We start from the raw sequence: 17,279 nt of genomic DNA on the forward strand, positions 1-17,279 counted from the left end.
AGTCTCTCAGGCTGGAAACAGGAGGATTTTGAGGCAAGCATGAGTTACATCACAAGTTCAAGGCCAGCCTCAGCCTGGGGAACATGAAACCTGAAACCTGGTCTCAAGGAGAGGAGAGATGGAGGGGGGCGGGGAGAGAGAGAGAGAGAGAGAGAGAGAGAGAGAGAGAGAGAGAGAGAGAGAGAACACAAGAGAAACCAGAGAGAAGGCTCAGCAGTTAAGAACTCTTGCTGCCCTTCCAGAGGACCCGGGTTCAATTCCCAGCACACACATGGCAGCTCACTGCTGTCTGTAACTCCAGCTCCAGGGGACCTGACGCCCTCACACAGACAAACAGGCAGGCAAAACCAATGCTCATAATGTAAACATTAACAAATTATTTTAAAAAGATAAATCCACAAGTAAAAAGCAGGAGTGGGTTACAAGGTAATTAGATATCTCCAGTGTCCATCCTGGCTGCACTGTGAATACAGTCGGTCATACGTGACTTCTCTTTCCATCTCAGAATCCTTGAAAGAGATGAGAACAATATCGATGCCTGGCAAATCCTAGCGGTGCATGAGCTCGTGAAAGAAGGAAACACAGACAGAGTAAGTCGCCTCAAGACTCAGCAGCTCAGCCAGGGAGGCAGAGGCGGGCGGTCAGATGTGAGTTCAGGTCAAGATCCTGTCTGCCCAACAAAGAGACAGAGACAGAGAGACAGAGGGAGGAGGACATGACTGGGTTGAGCAATGAACATGTAAGATACAAAGAGGAACCCCCTGTACCCCAGACCTACCTCCACCCCCACCCCTACCCCAGACCCACCTCCACCCCACCCTACCCCAGACCCACCTCCACCCCCTCCCCTACCCCAGACCCACCTCCACCCCACCCCCTACCCCAGACCCACCTCCACCCCACCCCCTACCCCAGACCCACCTCCACCCCCACCCCTACCCCAGACCCACCTCCCCCTACCCCACCCCTACCCCAGACCCCACCTCCACCCCACCCCCCCCTACCCCAGACCCACCTCCACCCCTCCCCTACCCCAGACCCACCTCCACCCCCACCCCTACCCCAGACCCACCTCCACCCCCCCCCCTACCCCAGACCCACCTCCACCCCCACCCCTACCCCAGACCCACCTCCACCCCCCCCCTACCCCAGACCCACCTCCACCCCCTCCCCTACCCCAGACCCACCTCCACCCCTCCCCTACCCCAGACCCACCTCCACCCCCCCCCCCCCCAGACCCACCTCCACCCCACCCCCCCCCAGACCCCCCTCCACCCCCCCCCCTACCCCAGACCCACCTCCACCCCCCCCCTACCCCCCAGACCCCTCCACCCCCACCCCTACCCCAGACCCACCTCCACCCCACCCCTACCCCAGACCCACCTCCACCCCACCCCCACCCCAGACCCACCTCCACCCCCCCCTACCCCAGACCCCCTCCACCCCCCCCTACCCCAGACCCACCTCCACCCCCCCCCACCCCAGACCTAGTCCAGGCTTTGAGTAATGGGAAGTCCACCATCCTTTGATGAGCCCAGTGGTGCAGAATCTAAGGGGTCACAGCAGGAGGAAGAGGGAAGTTCTGGTTCTTTCCATCTACAGAGCTCTGAGATGTGGGCTTCTGAGTTGGAGCAGCATAGGGAAACAGCCGGTACCGGGGGAAACCCCTTGGAAAGGGCCCTGGCAACATCTCTGGGGGGAAAAACACAGGTCTGTTTCCACTCCTCAACAGGCCTTCTCCAGACCAGAAAGGCAGGGTCAGCATCCCGTGCCCTGTCTCGGTCTCCTAAAGCTGTGGGACCTCCCAAGAGCTCTAATTCTGTCTCACTGAGGAGAGCAGACCCAGCTGCCCCGCCCCCTTCCCTTTCTCTCCCTTTCTTTTGCTCTCTTGATGTGTGTGTGTGTGTGTGTGTGTGTGTGTGTGTGTGTGTGTGTGTGAGAGAGAGAGAGAGAGAGAGAGAGAGAGAGAGGGAGAGGGAGGGAGGGCAGAGGAAGGAGAGGAGAAAGAGATGAGAGAGTACAAATGTGTAGAGGTCAAAGAACAACCTGCAGGACGCTCAACCTTCTCTTCCACCATGTGGGTCCCGTCCCAAGGATAGAACTCAAGATGTCAGGCTTACCCACTGGGCCCTCTCACTGGCCCCTGGGCTTCTCTTTTGACAAAGCTTTGCAACTGAGAACTCCAGCTTTGCTGCCCCCAGCCCGGGTGTGAGCAGCAGCGTCAAGCGCATGACTGAATTTTCAGAACCGGTTGTCTAGTCAGCCAGGAGTCTGGATGGCCGCCTTCACTCACAGGATTGTAGGAGATCCCCTAGAATGGCAGGTGCCCGTGGGTGGGGAGCACATGTCAGATCAGAGCGGAGGACTTGGCTGCCACAGGCTGAAGGCAGGGGCTTAAGGGTGACGCTGTGATCCAAACGAGGCTTCCTCTAGCAATGGCCGCTGCCTGGATAGGTCTTGGCAGGGCGTCTTCCTCACACGCTAAGGGCAAGGGAAAGCATCATCCCTGGGGAAAATAATAGTCCTCTGAGCTCCACCCGTGGGGGGTTTTGTTTTTATTGGTTTTACGTGAGTACACTGTCCCTGTCTTCAGACCCACCAGAAGGGGGCATCAGATCCCATAACAGATGGTTGTGAGCCACCACGTGGTTGCTGGAAATTGAACTCAGGACCCTGGAAGAGGGGTCAGTGCTCTTAACCGCTGAGCCATCTCTCCAGCCCCAACCCGTGGGGTTTTGAAACAGTTCTGATGCCTGGGCCATAGATAAGGAGCAAAGCTGAGGGGAGCATCAGAGCAAAGAGAGGAGAGGGTAAAACCCACAGCCAGGATTAAAAAGCCCCATCCAACACCGTTCTGTGTTTTGGGGTTCGTTCCACTTACAGGCAGGGCCTGGAACTTCCTGCTAGTGAGGATGACCTTGATCTCCCCCCTCCCAACCCCCCTCCTGCACCACCTGAGTGCGGGCCGGGATTATAGGCATGCACCGCCAAACTTGGTTTTATTCTGTGGAGCTCTGTGGCGGGGAACCAGCCAGAGCTTCCCCCTCTTTCCCGCTCGGCCCCCGCCTAGATCCAGACCGCGGGGCCCCACTCTGTTCTCAGCTCTTCCGAGGCATCCCAGCGGTGCTTGGATGCCCAAGAGCCTGAGAACCCGACGGCCACGGCCTCCTTGCAGGCCCGGGGACCCCTGAGCCAGCTGAGGCTGTGTCCCGTGCCACAGACTGCTTCCCCACTCCCAGAGCGGTGTCCCGCGGCTTCCCACAGCCCGACATCCACCTGGCGGCGGCGTGGGATAAGCATGGTCCAACTTCGCGGATCCTGCCTCCCAGAGCGAGTCCTGTGGCAGAGTGGATGCGGGACCCGTATAAACCATACAGGACTTCAAGGATGCTAAGCAAGCACTCCTCCACCAACTAAGCTGTGCTCCCAACATTGCCTGTTGTCCCCCGCAGGCTGCCGACCGTGTCAGAAACCTAATCAAGGCGCTAGAGACTGGAGAGCCCCAAAATCCAAACCTACACCTTAAGAAGATCCTTGCAGTCAGCAGGCTGGTAAGTAGGTGGCATCCTGTTTCTGACCTACCCCTCAGTTCCAAGAGATGACCTTGGATTCCCCCTTTATGCTCCGAGCACCCAACCCTTCGCCTTCCCCTTCCAGCTCGAGCCTGGACCTTCTTGGGTAGCACATCCCTATGGCCACTGCCCTTCTCTGGCTGTAAACAGTGACATGATGCGGCCACTAGGAGGCGCCATAGTGACCAAGGAGTTGGGGTCTGAAGGGCTTTCACTGTGGTGGCCCTACTAGGGAGGGAAGGTACCACTACAGATATACACGGAGGATGACAGTCACCCAGTAGCACCTAGCCACCCCTGTCTGGTTCCTGCAGCCCTGGGTTGGCCTGATTCTTAGTTTTCACTGTAAACCTTGCTTGGGAGTGAGAAGGTTTTACAAACGGCAAACTCTGGCAACTTGGTCAGTTTGGACCTTTGATGTCAGAGACCCAAGTGGACTGTCGGTCAAGACCAGTTACTGTGGCCAGCCAAGGGCATGTCCAGAAGACCCCGTGGCACCGGAGTTTCCTCAGGAAATGGATAACTAGCTGGACACACCCAGTTTCCTAGATAGAGATCCCAGATACCTCTTGGGTTCTTTGGGACCTCCCAAAATGTGCTGAAATTCGCGAGTGCGCAGACCCCACCCCCACCCCCACACACACAGGTCTGACATGCCTTCACCCAGACAGGCTGAGCTGACAGACTCTCTGTTCCCATATGTCCACTCTTGGCAGTGTGGGAGGCACCAGGTGGTCCATCGGCTTGTGAGCGGCTTCCTGGAGCGCACCTTCATGGCCACACCTTCCTGTACCCTTGTGGCCACAGAGCTGGGCTACCTCTTCATCCTACAGCAACAAGTGAAGGAAGCCTCTCTGTGGTACAAGGAGGCCATGAAGCTGGAGGAGAACAGGCTGGCTGCCTTGGCAGGTCTCTGGAGGCTGGGCAGGGCAGGGCAGGGTGATAGCCCAGTAGGGTGTGTACCTGGGAACATTCTCTCCAGACTGTGTATGAGCTCGGGGGTTACTGTACCATGGGGTCTTCCCGTGAACACACCAATACAGATAGATGTAAGGTTCAGGACCAATTAGGACCACCATCCTACCCACACTGACCCATGTCATAGCTGTGGCACCAGTAGTCTGATGCTCATTCTGGCGGCCCTGCCCCTTCTCGGTCCCCATAGGCCAGAAGTGGAGATGTTCCCTCCCCCTAAGGCGCACGCGAGAGCGCACACACACACACACACACACACACACACACACACACACACACACCTACCTGTATGTGTACATCCTGACTTCCCTCTGCAGATCCTGGAGTTGAAAATCCACCAGGAGAGCTCTCTACAGTGTTTCTTTACTGTCTGATAAGTTGTCCGTTGTATGTCAAACGACCTTACCAAAGGTCCCACTTTTTACTTTTAAATTAGCGCATACTGACCATTCCTAACAGTGAATCTTACTCAGGCCCCTTCACAGGAGAAGCGCCATTTTTCAGTGGGTTTTTTGTTTGTTTGGTTGGTTTGGTTTGGTTTTATTGTTAGTTTGTTTGTTGAGACTGAGTCTGACCATACCACCCAGGCTAGCCTTGAACTGGTGCTCCTTCTGCTCCAGCCTTCTAAATGTTGGGCTTACAGGCACGTGCCAACACACCCAGGGTTCTTGTGTTTATTTTAGTTTTTGAGACAGGGTCTCCTGTAGCCCAGGCTGGTCTGGAATTCACTGTGTTGCCAAGGCTCACGCTGAACTTCTGATCTCCTTGCCTCTACCTCCAAGTGTTAGGATCACAGGTGTGTGCCAAGCCCTGTTTACATGATGCTTAGCGGTTGGTTTTTTTGTTTGTTTGTTTGTTTTGTGGGTTTTTTGGGGTTTTTTTTTGTTGTTGTTGTTGTTTTTTTTTTTTTTTTTTGGTGTGGTTTGGTTTGGTTTTTGAGACAGGGTTTCTCTGTGTAGCCTTGGCTGTCCTGGAACTCACACTGTAGACCAGCATGGCCTTGAACTCAGAGATCCAATTGCCTCTGCCTCTTAAATGCTGGGATTAAAGGCGTGCACCACCACACCTGACTGGTGCTGTGTTTTGAACCCAGGGTTTTATATGTAGTGAAGAAGAAGCTCTCTACAAACTAGGCAGCATCACCTCCTTCTTTATTTTCAACTGGCATCCATTTAAACAGCTCAACTCTAATCTGGATGTGGAAGCACACTCTTGAGGCACTGGAGTGCATGGGGCGGAGTAAGCGGGCTCAGTGCTCGGAGCAGCTGTTCTTGGCTAGGCCCCGTGTTCTAAGCTCCAGTCTCCCTGAGAGATAGTGTAGTTATCAGAGCAGTTATAACTTTCTAGTCAGCATGTTAGGCTGGCCCTCACACCAACACCTCTCCTCCATCTGGAATCCTGGGAAAACTTCTATCTGTCATCTGTCTGTCTGTCTGTCTGTCTGTCTGTCTGTCTGTCTATCTATCTATCTCTAGAGGGAAGATCTTATGTAGCACAGACTGACTTCAAATTTAGTACTGCTAAAAGTGGCCTTGAACCAGTTCTCCTGCCTCTGCTCCTAAGTGCTGGCATTATAGACAGACACCATGAAGGCTTTTATTTTATTTTAGTGTGTGTGTATGTGTACATGAGTGCAAGCCATGGCACAAATATGGAGATCAGAGGACATCTTTGATTCTGCCACCTTTATGTCAGTCCCAGGGAATCAGACTCAGGCCACCAGGCTTGCCCAGCAAGCACCTTTATCTGCTGACCACTCTGGCCAGCCCCAATGACATTCTTCACAGATGACTCCAAGCTAGATGCAGTGACACGTGACTTTAATCCCAGCCCCCAGGAGTCAGGGACAGATAGATCTCTGAGTTTGAGGCCAGCCTGGTCTACATAGAGAACTCCAGAACAGCCAAGGCCACAACAAACAAACAAGCAAGCAAGCAAGCAAACAAGCAAATGTAAAAGAAGACTTGATTTCAAGCATATGAAAAGAGAAAAGTGCCTTTAGCAGACCCGAAATCTCAAGACCCTCAAAGGCAAACAGTGTCATGATGGGAATTCCAAGCATGACTAGAACTGTGAGCCAACACAGGCAGAGATGAGCCCAGGTAAGGATCAAAGCCAGGCATGGTGGTCCAGGCCTGCTGTCCCTGTCCCCTGAAGACTGAGGCAGAGGCCTCACACAGAGACCCTGTATGAAAACAACAGAATGAGCAGACCAGCTTTCTCCAAGAACCCCAGGGAAAGTTAGAAACACGGGCCCAAGGATATCTATCAGAGGCAGAGAGCAAAAGCTCACAGTGGGACCGCCACCCAGGAAGCGGATTGCCAGAACATTCAAAGAGACCTTACGGAAAACTGGAGGGAGGAGAGTGTCACCCCAGAGGACCCCCATCACCGCCATGTGAAAGTCTCAGCACTGCTCAGCACACAGGCAAATTTCCTGAAGCGTCCACCAGGCTGAATCCTCCTCAGTTTCCTCATTTCAGGGAAAGCCCCAGTAGGCAGCCAGAGGGAAGTCTGTCTCACACAAATCCTACCCAGGACCCCAGCTAACCCAGAGGGGCGAGTCAGGGGGAAGTGTCAGCCTGGACTTAGAAGTTCTACCAGCTGTCCCAGGCTGAGTCCTGTACTTCTAGATCTGCATGCAGTGTTCAGGACAGGGGTTGTCCAGTGGGTCATGCAAATCGGGGGGCCTCTGAAGAGCAGAGTCAAGCCCCAAAGAGCCTGGGACTTCCCTATGACTGCTGTAAAGGATACCATCAGCTGGGTATACTGGTGCACGCCTGTCACCCCAGCAGGCAGGAGTAGAGGCAGGAGAATCATGAGTTCAAGATCGTCCCCAGCTCTGTAGAGTTTGAGGCCAGCCCAGGCTGCCGAGACACAGTCTCGAAAATAGTAATGATTAAAAACAAGTTAATTTATGTAGTATATAAAAAGAAACAGGCGGACATAGCCTAGTAGAGTGTCTATTACCAACACCATAAAAAAACAAATCACCCCAAACAAAAGGGGGGGCCACAAATAGGAAATTTATAATCTAGTTAAAAAGTCACTAAAAATATAAAATGCTCGTTCCCCTAATAATCAAAAAGGATATGGATTAGAACTCAAACTGTGGGAGGGAGGGAGGGAGGGGAGGGGAGGAGGGAGGGAGGGAGGGAGGGGGAACAGGTGCGGACAGAGATCAGAAGAGGGTGTCAGATCCTCTGGAGCTGGAGTTGCAGGCAGTTGTGAGCCCTCTGTTTTGAGTGCTAGGATCCTAACTCAGGTCCCCCGCAGGAACCACCAGCGCTCTTAACAGCTGAGTCTACCTCCCGCCCCTCCTGTCACATTAGATTGGTAAAGATAGGAATGTGTCTGAGATTGTAAGAAAGGATATGTTTAAGTTCTTAGCAGGGAAGGCAAGATGGCTGCATGGATGAAGTGGCCTCCTGAAAGCCCAACGCAGGGCCCACAAAGGACAGAACTGACTCCCACTGGTCGCCTTCTAACCCTCACAAGGGCAGCATGGCAGACACGCTTGTGCGCATGCGCATATACCCAGGCCTTCGTGCATGCTATACCCTGAATCCCCCAAATGTAGATCCTTGGGTAGCTGTGTATACATTAATAACAAATACTTAGAAAAGTGCTTGACGGATTAAACCCCAAGTTCTTAATGACGGCTATCACTAGAGCCGTTGTTAAAGCCAACATATGAGTGAGGGATCTTTGTTGTCTTTCTGCTTCGGCTCCCTGCCCCGCACATGGTTGACTCCTTCAGTTTGTAAAGATGTTGAGAATGCCTGCCGGCCTGAGCTCCCTCCTCCCTCCTCAGTCCCGCCCTGGCTCTGCAGGGCGCTGGCTCTGGAGAGGCGCTGGCTCTGCTGCCTGCTGCCTGCTGCCTGCTGCCTGCTGCCTGCTGCCTGCTGCCTGCTGCCTGCTGCCTGCTGCCTGCTGCCTGCTGCCTGCTGCCTGCTGCCTGCTGCCTGCTGCCTGCTGCCTGCTGCTGCTGCCGCCTGCCCGCCTGCCCGCCTGCCCGCCTGCCCGCCTGGCTACCCTGCCGGCCCAGCTTTGTTCTTGTCCATCTATAGGGAGCATCTGGTGCCAGATCCTACAGGGCCAGCTGGAGGAGGCTGCTCACCAGCTGGAGTTCCTCAAGGAGGTGCAGCTGTCACTTGGGAAGTCTGAGGTCAGAGCTAATGGGCAGGGATGGCTGGGAGAAGGGTTCTCCAGCAGAGGGCGATCAAGGTGGCCCACCTTACAGCTTGGGCCAGCCTCGGTTCCCGGGCCAGCCTCGGTTCCCGGGCCAGCCTCGGTTCCCGGGCCAGCCTCACCCTGAGCCCTAGCCTCTCTCACACAGGTGCTGGTTTTCCTGCAAGCCCTTGTAGCAGCTAAGAAGCAAAAGCTGGAGCAAGAGGCCACGTCGCTCCTGAAGGAGGCAGTGGAACTGCATTTCTCCAACATGCAGGGCCTGGCCCTGAGCCCCGAGTATTTTGAAAAGCTGGACCCCCTCTTTCTGGTCTGCATTGCCAAGGAGTATCTGCATTTCTGCCCGAAGCAGGTTAGGGGACCCATTTTCATGGCAAGGGCCTAAAGTACAGGCGTGGGTGAGTTGAAGCCAGATGACCTCAGAGGCTGTTCTAGTACAGAGTTGGATGTCCCATGTGAGCTCCCAGGCCTTAGAGAAGGTGTGGTGCAGGGACCATGCTTGGGTGGGTTGGTACACTGGCCATGGGCCTGTCTATACCCTGACAGAATCTATAATCCCAGCACTGGGGAGGTAGAAGACGGAAGATCAGAAGTTCAAGAATGTTGGTGCTGGAGAGATGGCTCAGTGGTTGAGAGCACTGGCTTCTCTTCCACAGGTCAAGGGTTCGATCCCCAGCACTGTCTATACCTGTATGGGATCCAGTTTCCTCTTCAGGTGTGCAGATGGACATGCAGACAAAACACAACAAATATATTGCGTATATGTGTGCACAACACAAATAAGTAAATCTAAAAAAAGAAAGAGCTTAAGTTTGTCCATTGTTGCGTAGGGAGTTTGAGGTCATTGTGGGTTATGTGAGACCCTTTCAGGGGAAAATTTTTTAGAAAGAAGAGGAAGTAGGAGAGAGAATAAGGCAAATCACACATTAATCTCCTGGTGTTCCCACAGCCCCGGTCACCCGGCCAGCTCGTGTCTCCACTTCTTAAACAAGTCGCCATGATCTTGAGCCCTGTAGTAAAGGTGGCCCCGGCCATGATGGAGCCACTGTTTGTGACAGCTCAGGTCAAGTTCCTCTCAGGTAAGCAGTGAGTCCCAGCAGACACTGACAGGGCTTCTGCCCTAGGGTTATATCCTGGGAAATAACCTTGCCTAGGATACTTTTCCTATATGTGACATACATACACACTTGCATACATGTGCACATGCATGCATACATACGTATGTACATATATATGTACGTACATATATGTATACACACATACACATTCATACATATGTATACACTTGTATGCATACATACATATGTGTACACACATGTATGCATACATACATGCATGTTGCAGGAAAAATAAAAAATAGATGAGTGGCTGCTACCAGTTCCCACAAGTGCTCCAGCTGTCTCCCTGTCAGCCGCTTTCACACACTGTCCCCTTAGCAGATTGTTACCACGCCTGACACACACGTCGCGTTCAGCGGGCCATTCTATCGTGGCACCACGCCACGCTAGTCCCAGGCATCCTACAGCCTAACACGGCTTCCAGAACTGAGACAGGTTTTCTCTCTGCCTGCTGAGAACTTTGCTCACATCCCCTGTAGCCCAGTAAAATCAAAGCTCTAGAAACTTGTAGTTTAACAATTAGATTTATATGTTAAATTCTCAATCTACAATACATCCACACAATAAATTCACTGCCAATTAATAAATATAGAAATTGCCCACCTAGACAAGATAAAACTGACCTAGACCGCCTGGATGGGAATCCTCCTCCTCTGTCTCCACCTTCCTTTCTTGGCTCCTCTTCTCTCCTCCCTAGACTTTTCCCCACCTACCCTTCCTTCTCATCCAGTGATAGGCTTTGCCTTATCCTGAACCCCCCTTGCTGCATAAAAGGACATTATCCTTCACATGCATACATACATATGCACATACGTGCGTACATGTGTGTGCATACATACACACATGTGTACATACATGTGCAGTACATGCATACACACATTGTACATGCTATGTACATACATACATACATACATACATACATACATACATACATACATCACAGGCCCTGAGGTGTGGAGCTTTCAGAGGGTCACTGAGGCCACTGCCCAGTCTGCCAGATCCTCCCTTGTCACAGCTCAGGCACCAGAGAAAAAAGGGAAGCAGGCTCCATGAATGCCCAGTTGTTTCTCTGACACTCAGACTTTCCCTGGTCTCCAGTCGGCTCTATGTTGAGTGATTTTGCTTTTCTGAGGGCTCCTAAGTCTTCATCCTCAAGGTCTCTGCCAGGTTTACTCTTAGCTTTAAGGTCTCCTGGGTTGAGGGCCATGAAGGACTGTCCCCAGAGGCACTGGCAGCTACCAACAGGTTTGGGACCAAAGCTAAGTCTCCAAGTGCTTAGGTTGCCACGGTGACTTCTTCCACAGCACACAAGAAGAGATGAGGGAGTTTGGGACCCAAAAAAGATGTAGCCCAACCTCCAGGTGAGGGCTCCAGGCAGCAGCTATGGAGAGGCCTGGCTACCAAGGGAGGAAAGGCACCTCCTGGCCCACAGCACCCTGGTACTAAGCTGCCACTCTCAAACAGAGCTGCAGCCTGGCTTAAAAGAGGCCTCCCTGTCTCTCAATGTCTGGAGTTCAGACTTCCATGAAGAGAGGTTCAGACTTCCATGAAGAGAGGTCTTCTTAAAACAAAGACTTTGCCTGCCCTCCATGAAGAGAGGTCTTCTTAAACAAAGACTTTGTCTGCCCAGCTGAATGCCCTGTATGACTACATCCCTGGTCCCACATCCAAAAGACAGTGTGTCAAGGCCCAAGCAGAATTAGCATGCTTGAGGTCCTGGGTTCAATTCCCAGCACCCAAAAGTAAAGATAAAACACAAGGATCAGAATACTAGCCTTCAGACTTTCTCTCCTTTCTTTTTTCTTTTTTGTTGTTGTTTTGTTTTGTGATGGAGTTTCTATGCATAGTCCTGGCTATTCTGGAACTCACTCTGTAGACCAGGCTGGCCTACGACTCACAGAGATCCTCTTGCCTCTGCCTCCTGAGTGTTGAGATTAAAGGCACACACCGCCCGTCCCGGCTTAAGTTAAACTCTCTAACAGGTCTTGCAGGGCAGAGGAAAGAACCCAGTCATTAAAGTGCTTTCCTTGCAAGCAGAGGACCTGAGTTTAACCCCACACTTGTAGTACTAGTACTAGAGAGGCAAGATACAATGGAATCCCCACCCGAGGGCTTGCTGGTTGGCTAGCCTAGCCTACTTGGTGAGCTCCAGGTCCGGGAGAAAGATCCTGTCTCAACACAAGGTGAATGGCTCCTGAAGAATGACACTAGGTGTTATCCTCTAGTGGATGCACGTGCGCGCGCACACACATGCACACACAGACCCACCCACACTCAAAATTTTAGAACTGCTTAAGACACCAGTGTTGAGGCTCCTGAGCTGCTGCACCTGTGAATTCCAGTCGCCCTCCCTTGACTTGTCGGGTCCTTGGGGGGCTCCTGAAGATCCCTGGCCGCAGACTTTGGTTTCGCGTTCCTAGGAGAGCTGGAGAATGCGCAGGGCACCCTGCAGCGCTGCCTGGAGCTGGACCCCACCTTCGTGGACGCTCACCTCCTCATGTCCCAGATCTACCTGGCCCAGGGCAACTTCGCCATGTGCTCCCACTGTCTAGAGCTGGGTGTCAGCCATAACTTCCAGGTGGGAGCTCTCCACACACCATGGCCCACTCTACTCTTGTACCCCTTTCTGGACAGTTGCCTGGGAGGGGAAAGCCACATAAAGGCAGAAACGTCCCCCAGACCCTGTGCTAACTCGCAGAAAGGGCTGGCTCACCAGCTCCTCTGGAGAGGTTCCCGAGGCTGCTTTGTGAGCAGCAGATAAGCTAGACCCCACTCTGCTCTGCCTCTCCCAGGTCCGAGACCACCCCCTCTACCACTTCATCAAAGCCAGGGCCCTCAACAAGACTGGCGACTACGCCGAGGCCATAAAGACCTTAAAAATGATCATAAAGGTGCCCACCTCAAAGGCAGAAGAGGGCAGGAAGTCTCGAGGCCCCTCCGTGCGGCCCAGCGAGCGGGCATCCATCCTGCTGGAGCTAGTAGAGGCCCTCCGACTGAATGGGGAACTGGTAAGAAACGCCAGTGCTTGGGGCCGGGGATTGGGCTCAGTGGACAAAGAGCTGGCTGTGAAGGCCTGAGGACCAGAGTTCACACTGCCAACACCCACAATTCATCAAAAGAGAGTTTTGAGCTCAGGGAGAGACCTGCCTCAGGAAGTAGAGTGGGGAACAATTGAAGGAGACAGTTCTGTCAGGCTCTGCCCTCCTCATGCAGACGTGAATGAGCAGGGTGAGCACGCTCATGCCTTCACCCCTCAGTATGCACACCACATACAGAGACACACAACAAAGAAGGAAAGCTCCCCTGGAGCACAGTAGAGGCCCCAGGAGATCAGCCTTGGGGCCAAGTTCAAACTGTGCCCGATGTTACTTGGGCTAAGATTTGAGCCCTTTCTGTTGGTTTGGTTTGGTTTGGTTTGGTTTGGTTTGGTTTGGTTTGGTTTGGATGAGACAGGGTCTCACTATGTGTGATAGGCTGGCCTGGAACTCACCATGTAGACCAAGCTGGCCTTGAACTCACAGAGATCCCCCTGCCTTGGCAAGAATTAAGAGCAAGACTCGTAGAGGCTGGCGTCTGCATGATGCCCAGGCCTCAGTAGCCTTCCCAACGCATAGGCTGTGGTCTGTCTTGTTTCCATCTGTGGCCAGGGTCTGTAGTCTCCCCTGTGATGAGCTGACAAGACAGGAAGACAGGAAACTAGCCTGCAAGAAGCCGCTGCTCACTCTTTCTAGATACAGGGACTGTGAGGGTGCCTCAGCTGGCAGAGTGCTTCCCACACGAGCATGAGGACATAGGTTTGATCCCTGAGAAAAGGAGTGGGGCCAGCATGGAGGTTAGCTTGTCTACATAGTGAGTTTCAGGCCAACCAGGGCTACATAAGGAGACAGTGTGTATATATGTGTGTGTGTATGTGTGTGTACACATATATATATACACACATGTATATATACGTATTTTATTGTGTATATTGTACATATGTGTATATATGTATGTGTGTGTATTATTTATATTTTATTATTTTATTTATATATATATAATTTTGTTGTTTTAGCATATATATATATATATATATATATATATATATATATATATATGAGATGACTCAGTGGTTAAGAGCACTGGCTACTCTTGCAGAGGATCTGGTTTCAGCTCTTAACACCGTCATGGTGGTTCACAACTATCTGTAACTCCACTTCCAGAGGGTCTAATTTCCTCTTCTGGCCTCTAAAGGCACAAGGCATGTATGCACACACACATATATATACAGAGGCCGGGGGGGGGGAGAAGGGGAGGGGAGAGGGAGCAGGACTGGGAGAGGGAGGGAGGAGAGAAGAGAGAGAGGAGGTACTCACACACATGGAATAAAAATAAATATTTACTTCTTTTTCTGTTTTTGGTTTTTTGAGACAAGATTTCTCTGCGTAGCCCTGGCTGTCCTGGAACTCACTCTGTAGACCAGGCCTCGAGCCTTGAACTCACAGAAACCTGCTTGCCTCTGTCTCCCGAGTACTGGGATTAAAGGCATGTGCCACCAGCACCCAGCGCAAGGCCCTAAGTTCGGTCCTCAGCTCCAGGGGGGTGTGGAAAGCTGGACAGTATTTGATTGTTCAACTTGGTTTTTGTTTGGTTTTTGCTTTTCTAACTTTGAAGATTTACCATTAGTTTATTATTGCGTGTGTACACGTGTACACATGCTGTTATACATGTGTCACAGCAAGATCAGAGGACAAATTGTGGGAGTTGCCTCCCTCCCTCTGCCATATTAGTCCTGGGGATTGAACTCACATTGCCAGCTTTAGCAGCAGACGCCTTAACCCCCTGATCCCTTTTATCACCCCTTGGTTTGTTTGTTTGTTTGTTTTTAAACTTTGTAGTCCAGATTGGCATGAAATTACGGTCCTCCTGCCTCAACCTCACAAGTGTTAGGATTGCAGGTGTCCATTACCATGACTGGTCTCCCAGCTAAGCTCCTGGGGAAAGGGTCGGGTCGGGTGAGCTGTCCCCATTAAAGGAGACACAATGAGGAGAACAGAATCTGTAGGTTCTAAGGAATAATCCTCGCCTCTGCGGCTGCCCTACAGATGGTCGAGAGCCAGACTGGCTCAGAAACACCAGGCCACGAGCTGAACCCAGGGGTGGGGATGTGGCATAAATCTCCTTGGGTCACCTGTAATAGTTAATACCGAAGAGGGGGTCTATCTGGTCCCCCACACGTTGTAGCACGAGGCCACCAAGATCATGCAGGATGCCATCAACGAGTTCAGTGGCACACCAGAGGAGATGCGCATCACGGTCGCCAACGTGGACCTGGCCCTGAGCAAGGGCAACGTAGACCTGGCACTGAACATGCTAAGAGGCATCACGCCCAAGCAACCCTGCTACACAGAAGCCAAGGAGAAGATGGCCAGCATCTACCTTCACACTCGCAAGGACGTGCGCCTCTACATCGGCTGCTACATGTAAGCTCTGCCTATAGCAGGCGGCACCTCTCCCCATCCCCCCAACCCCCCACCCCGGCTGCCAGGGTTCCCTCAGGTCGCATACCTTCCACTGGGTCTCCCTCCAGAGTGTAGCCCCGGACTGCATTAGACCAAGGTATGAGCACCTCGTAGGTCTCCCTGCCTGTGGCTGTGGGTGAGTTCTGAGGACCTGCTGCCAGCCCCTCCCCTGCGTCTCTGCCCTGCATGGCTTACATTCAGCAAGAGGATCTAGGCCTGGACCCCAGCACTCGTGCAAAGACATCACAAGAACACATTCACACTTTGGCCCCTCATGCTGCCTTGAAGAGCCGTGGTGCAGGGCCTTGGGGATGACCAGTGTGGGCTGGGTGAGGAGAGAGTGGAGTGCAAGGTGGCGGCCCCAACCCTCTGTCTCCCAGGAGCTGGTGTTGTGACCTCGGGGGGCCTTCCCAGCCTCTTCCTCTGATAAAAGCTAGTTGGAGGTTGGAGAACTGGGAGTGTGGAAACTGAGTCATAGCGCACCATGTTAGTGGACGTCCATGGGAGCAGTGTGGGCCTGGGGTGGGGGTCTGTGACCGTGTGCTTGCCAGGCGTGTACTGGCTTCCATCTTCACACCTCAGGAAAAGGGTGAGCATTGGGGGTGAGGCTCGGTTATGGGGTTCTTTCATACCTGTCTTAAAATCTGACCAAACCCAAACAAAGAAACATGGAAAGCAGTGTGGCTCATGGAGAAGGGCTGGAGGGCTGGGGTGGCCCCCAGCCATGGCTAAGAGACTCTCAGGGCTCCCGGGGATCTCCATGACTCAAGAATGGTGGACGGTGCCCATTAAGCAAGCCCAGGCCTGAGAGTCGCAGTTGATTTCTCCTGTAGGGAGCTTTGTGAACATCTGCCCGGCCCCCACAGCAGCCTGCTACTGGGTGACGCTTTCATGAACATCCAGGAGGTAAGTGCGGGAACCTAGCCTTGCTAACTAGCTCCCAGGATCACTCTTCCAGTGGGGGAGAGGGAAGAAAAGGACACCCCCCTCCATACTTTCCCCACCAGCCTGAGAAGGCCCTGGAGGTGTATGACGAGGCCTACAGAAAGAACCCTCACGACGCCTCCTTGGTCAGCAGGATTGGACAAGCCTACGTGAAGACCCACCAGTATGCCAAGGTGAGGCTGCCCTGGGGAAGGGCCAGCCAGGCAGGGAAGGAAGGAGAGCCCATTCCATTCGTTGGGGCTGTAGATGGGAAGGGACAGAGTATTTCCACTCCAGCAGCTACCTGCTGAGGTTGTGACCAGGGGTGAGCTCAGTCGGTCTACACTGCAGCAGGCTCCACTGAGGCCTGAGCCCCGTTGAGGGTTGGGGCAAGGGTGGGGCATTTATCTTGGGCATCTGTGTGCAAAGGGACAGTCTAATGCAATGGCTGCTGAAGGGACATGGTATTAGCCACCCCATGCAGAGCCAAACCGAGGCCCATATGTCCTGTTTGCACTAAGGCCATTAATTACTACGAGGCTGCCCAGAAGATCAGCGGGCAGGACTTCCTGTGCTGCGAGCTGGCCGAGCTGCTCCTGAAGCTGAAGAAATACCACAAGGCAGAGAAGGTGCTGAAGCAGGCCTTGGAGCGAGACTCCGGTGAGGTGGCCTTGGAATTCAGTCCCAGCCCCGTACCCCAGGGCCCTCCCCATCAGCCCATGAGCCAGACTACACTGACTGGTGGCTCCTTCTAGGGGTCAAGGACATCCCGACCCTGATGGATGAGGTCAAGTGCTTGCTTTTGTTGGGAAAAAGTTTACAAGAGCCATAAGAAGGAAGACGTGATGGAAACGCTGAACCAGGTAACTGGCCAAGGTCTTTATTTCCTGAGGGCTGCGGAAGGAAAGGGGCTCGGCCCACAGTCGGTCAGGGGCCTGCCAGGGCGACAGGGCCCACGGTCGATCAGGGCGACGGGGCCACCATCAATGATGGTGAATCTGAGA

General features: G+C 53.1%; 1 protein-coding gene across 1 annotated transcript in view; it reads left to right on the forward strand.

The window, feature by feature from the left end:
• The window catches only part of Ttc21a (tetratricopeptide repeat domain 21A), a 34,869-nt gene that overhangs the window by 8,490 nt on the left and 9,100 nt on the right, over positions 1–17,279 (forward strand). The window contains 14 exon segments of the mRNA XM_032911140.1: positions 506–590; positions 3,453–3,551; positions 4,289–4,481; positions 8,618–8,715; positions 8,887–9,087; positions 9,685–9,814; positions 12,274–12,431; positions 12,646–12,861; positions 15,074–15,312; positions 16,185–16,257; positions 16,359–16,469; positions 16,797–16,935; positions 17,031–17,086; positions 17,088–17,138. Coding sequence (XP_032767031.1) covers positions 506–590; positions 3,453–3,551; positions 4,289–4,481; positions 8,618–8,715; positions 8,887–9,087; positions 9,685–9,814; positions 12,274–12,431; positions 12,646–12,861; positions 15,074–15,312; positions 16,185–16,257; positions 16,359–16,469; positions 16,797–16,935; positions 17,031–17,086; positions 17,088–17,138 — 1,849 coding nt within the window.

The sequence above is a fragment of the Rattus rattus genome, chromosome 8 (genome assembly GCF_011064425.1).
Source record: "Rattus rattus isolate New Zealand chromosome 8, Rrattus_CSIRO_v1, whole genome shotgun sequence".
Classification (NCBI taxonomy): Eukaryota; Metazoa; Chordata; class Mammalia; order Rodentia; family Muridae; genus Rattus; species Rattus rattus.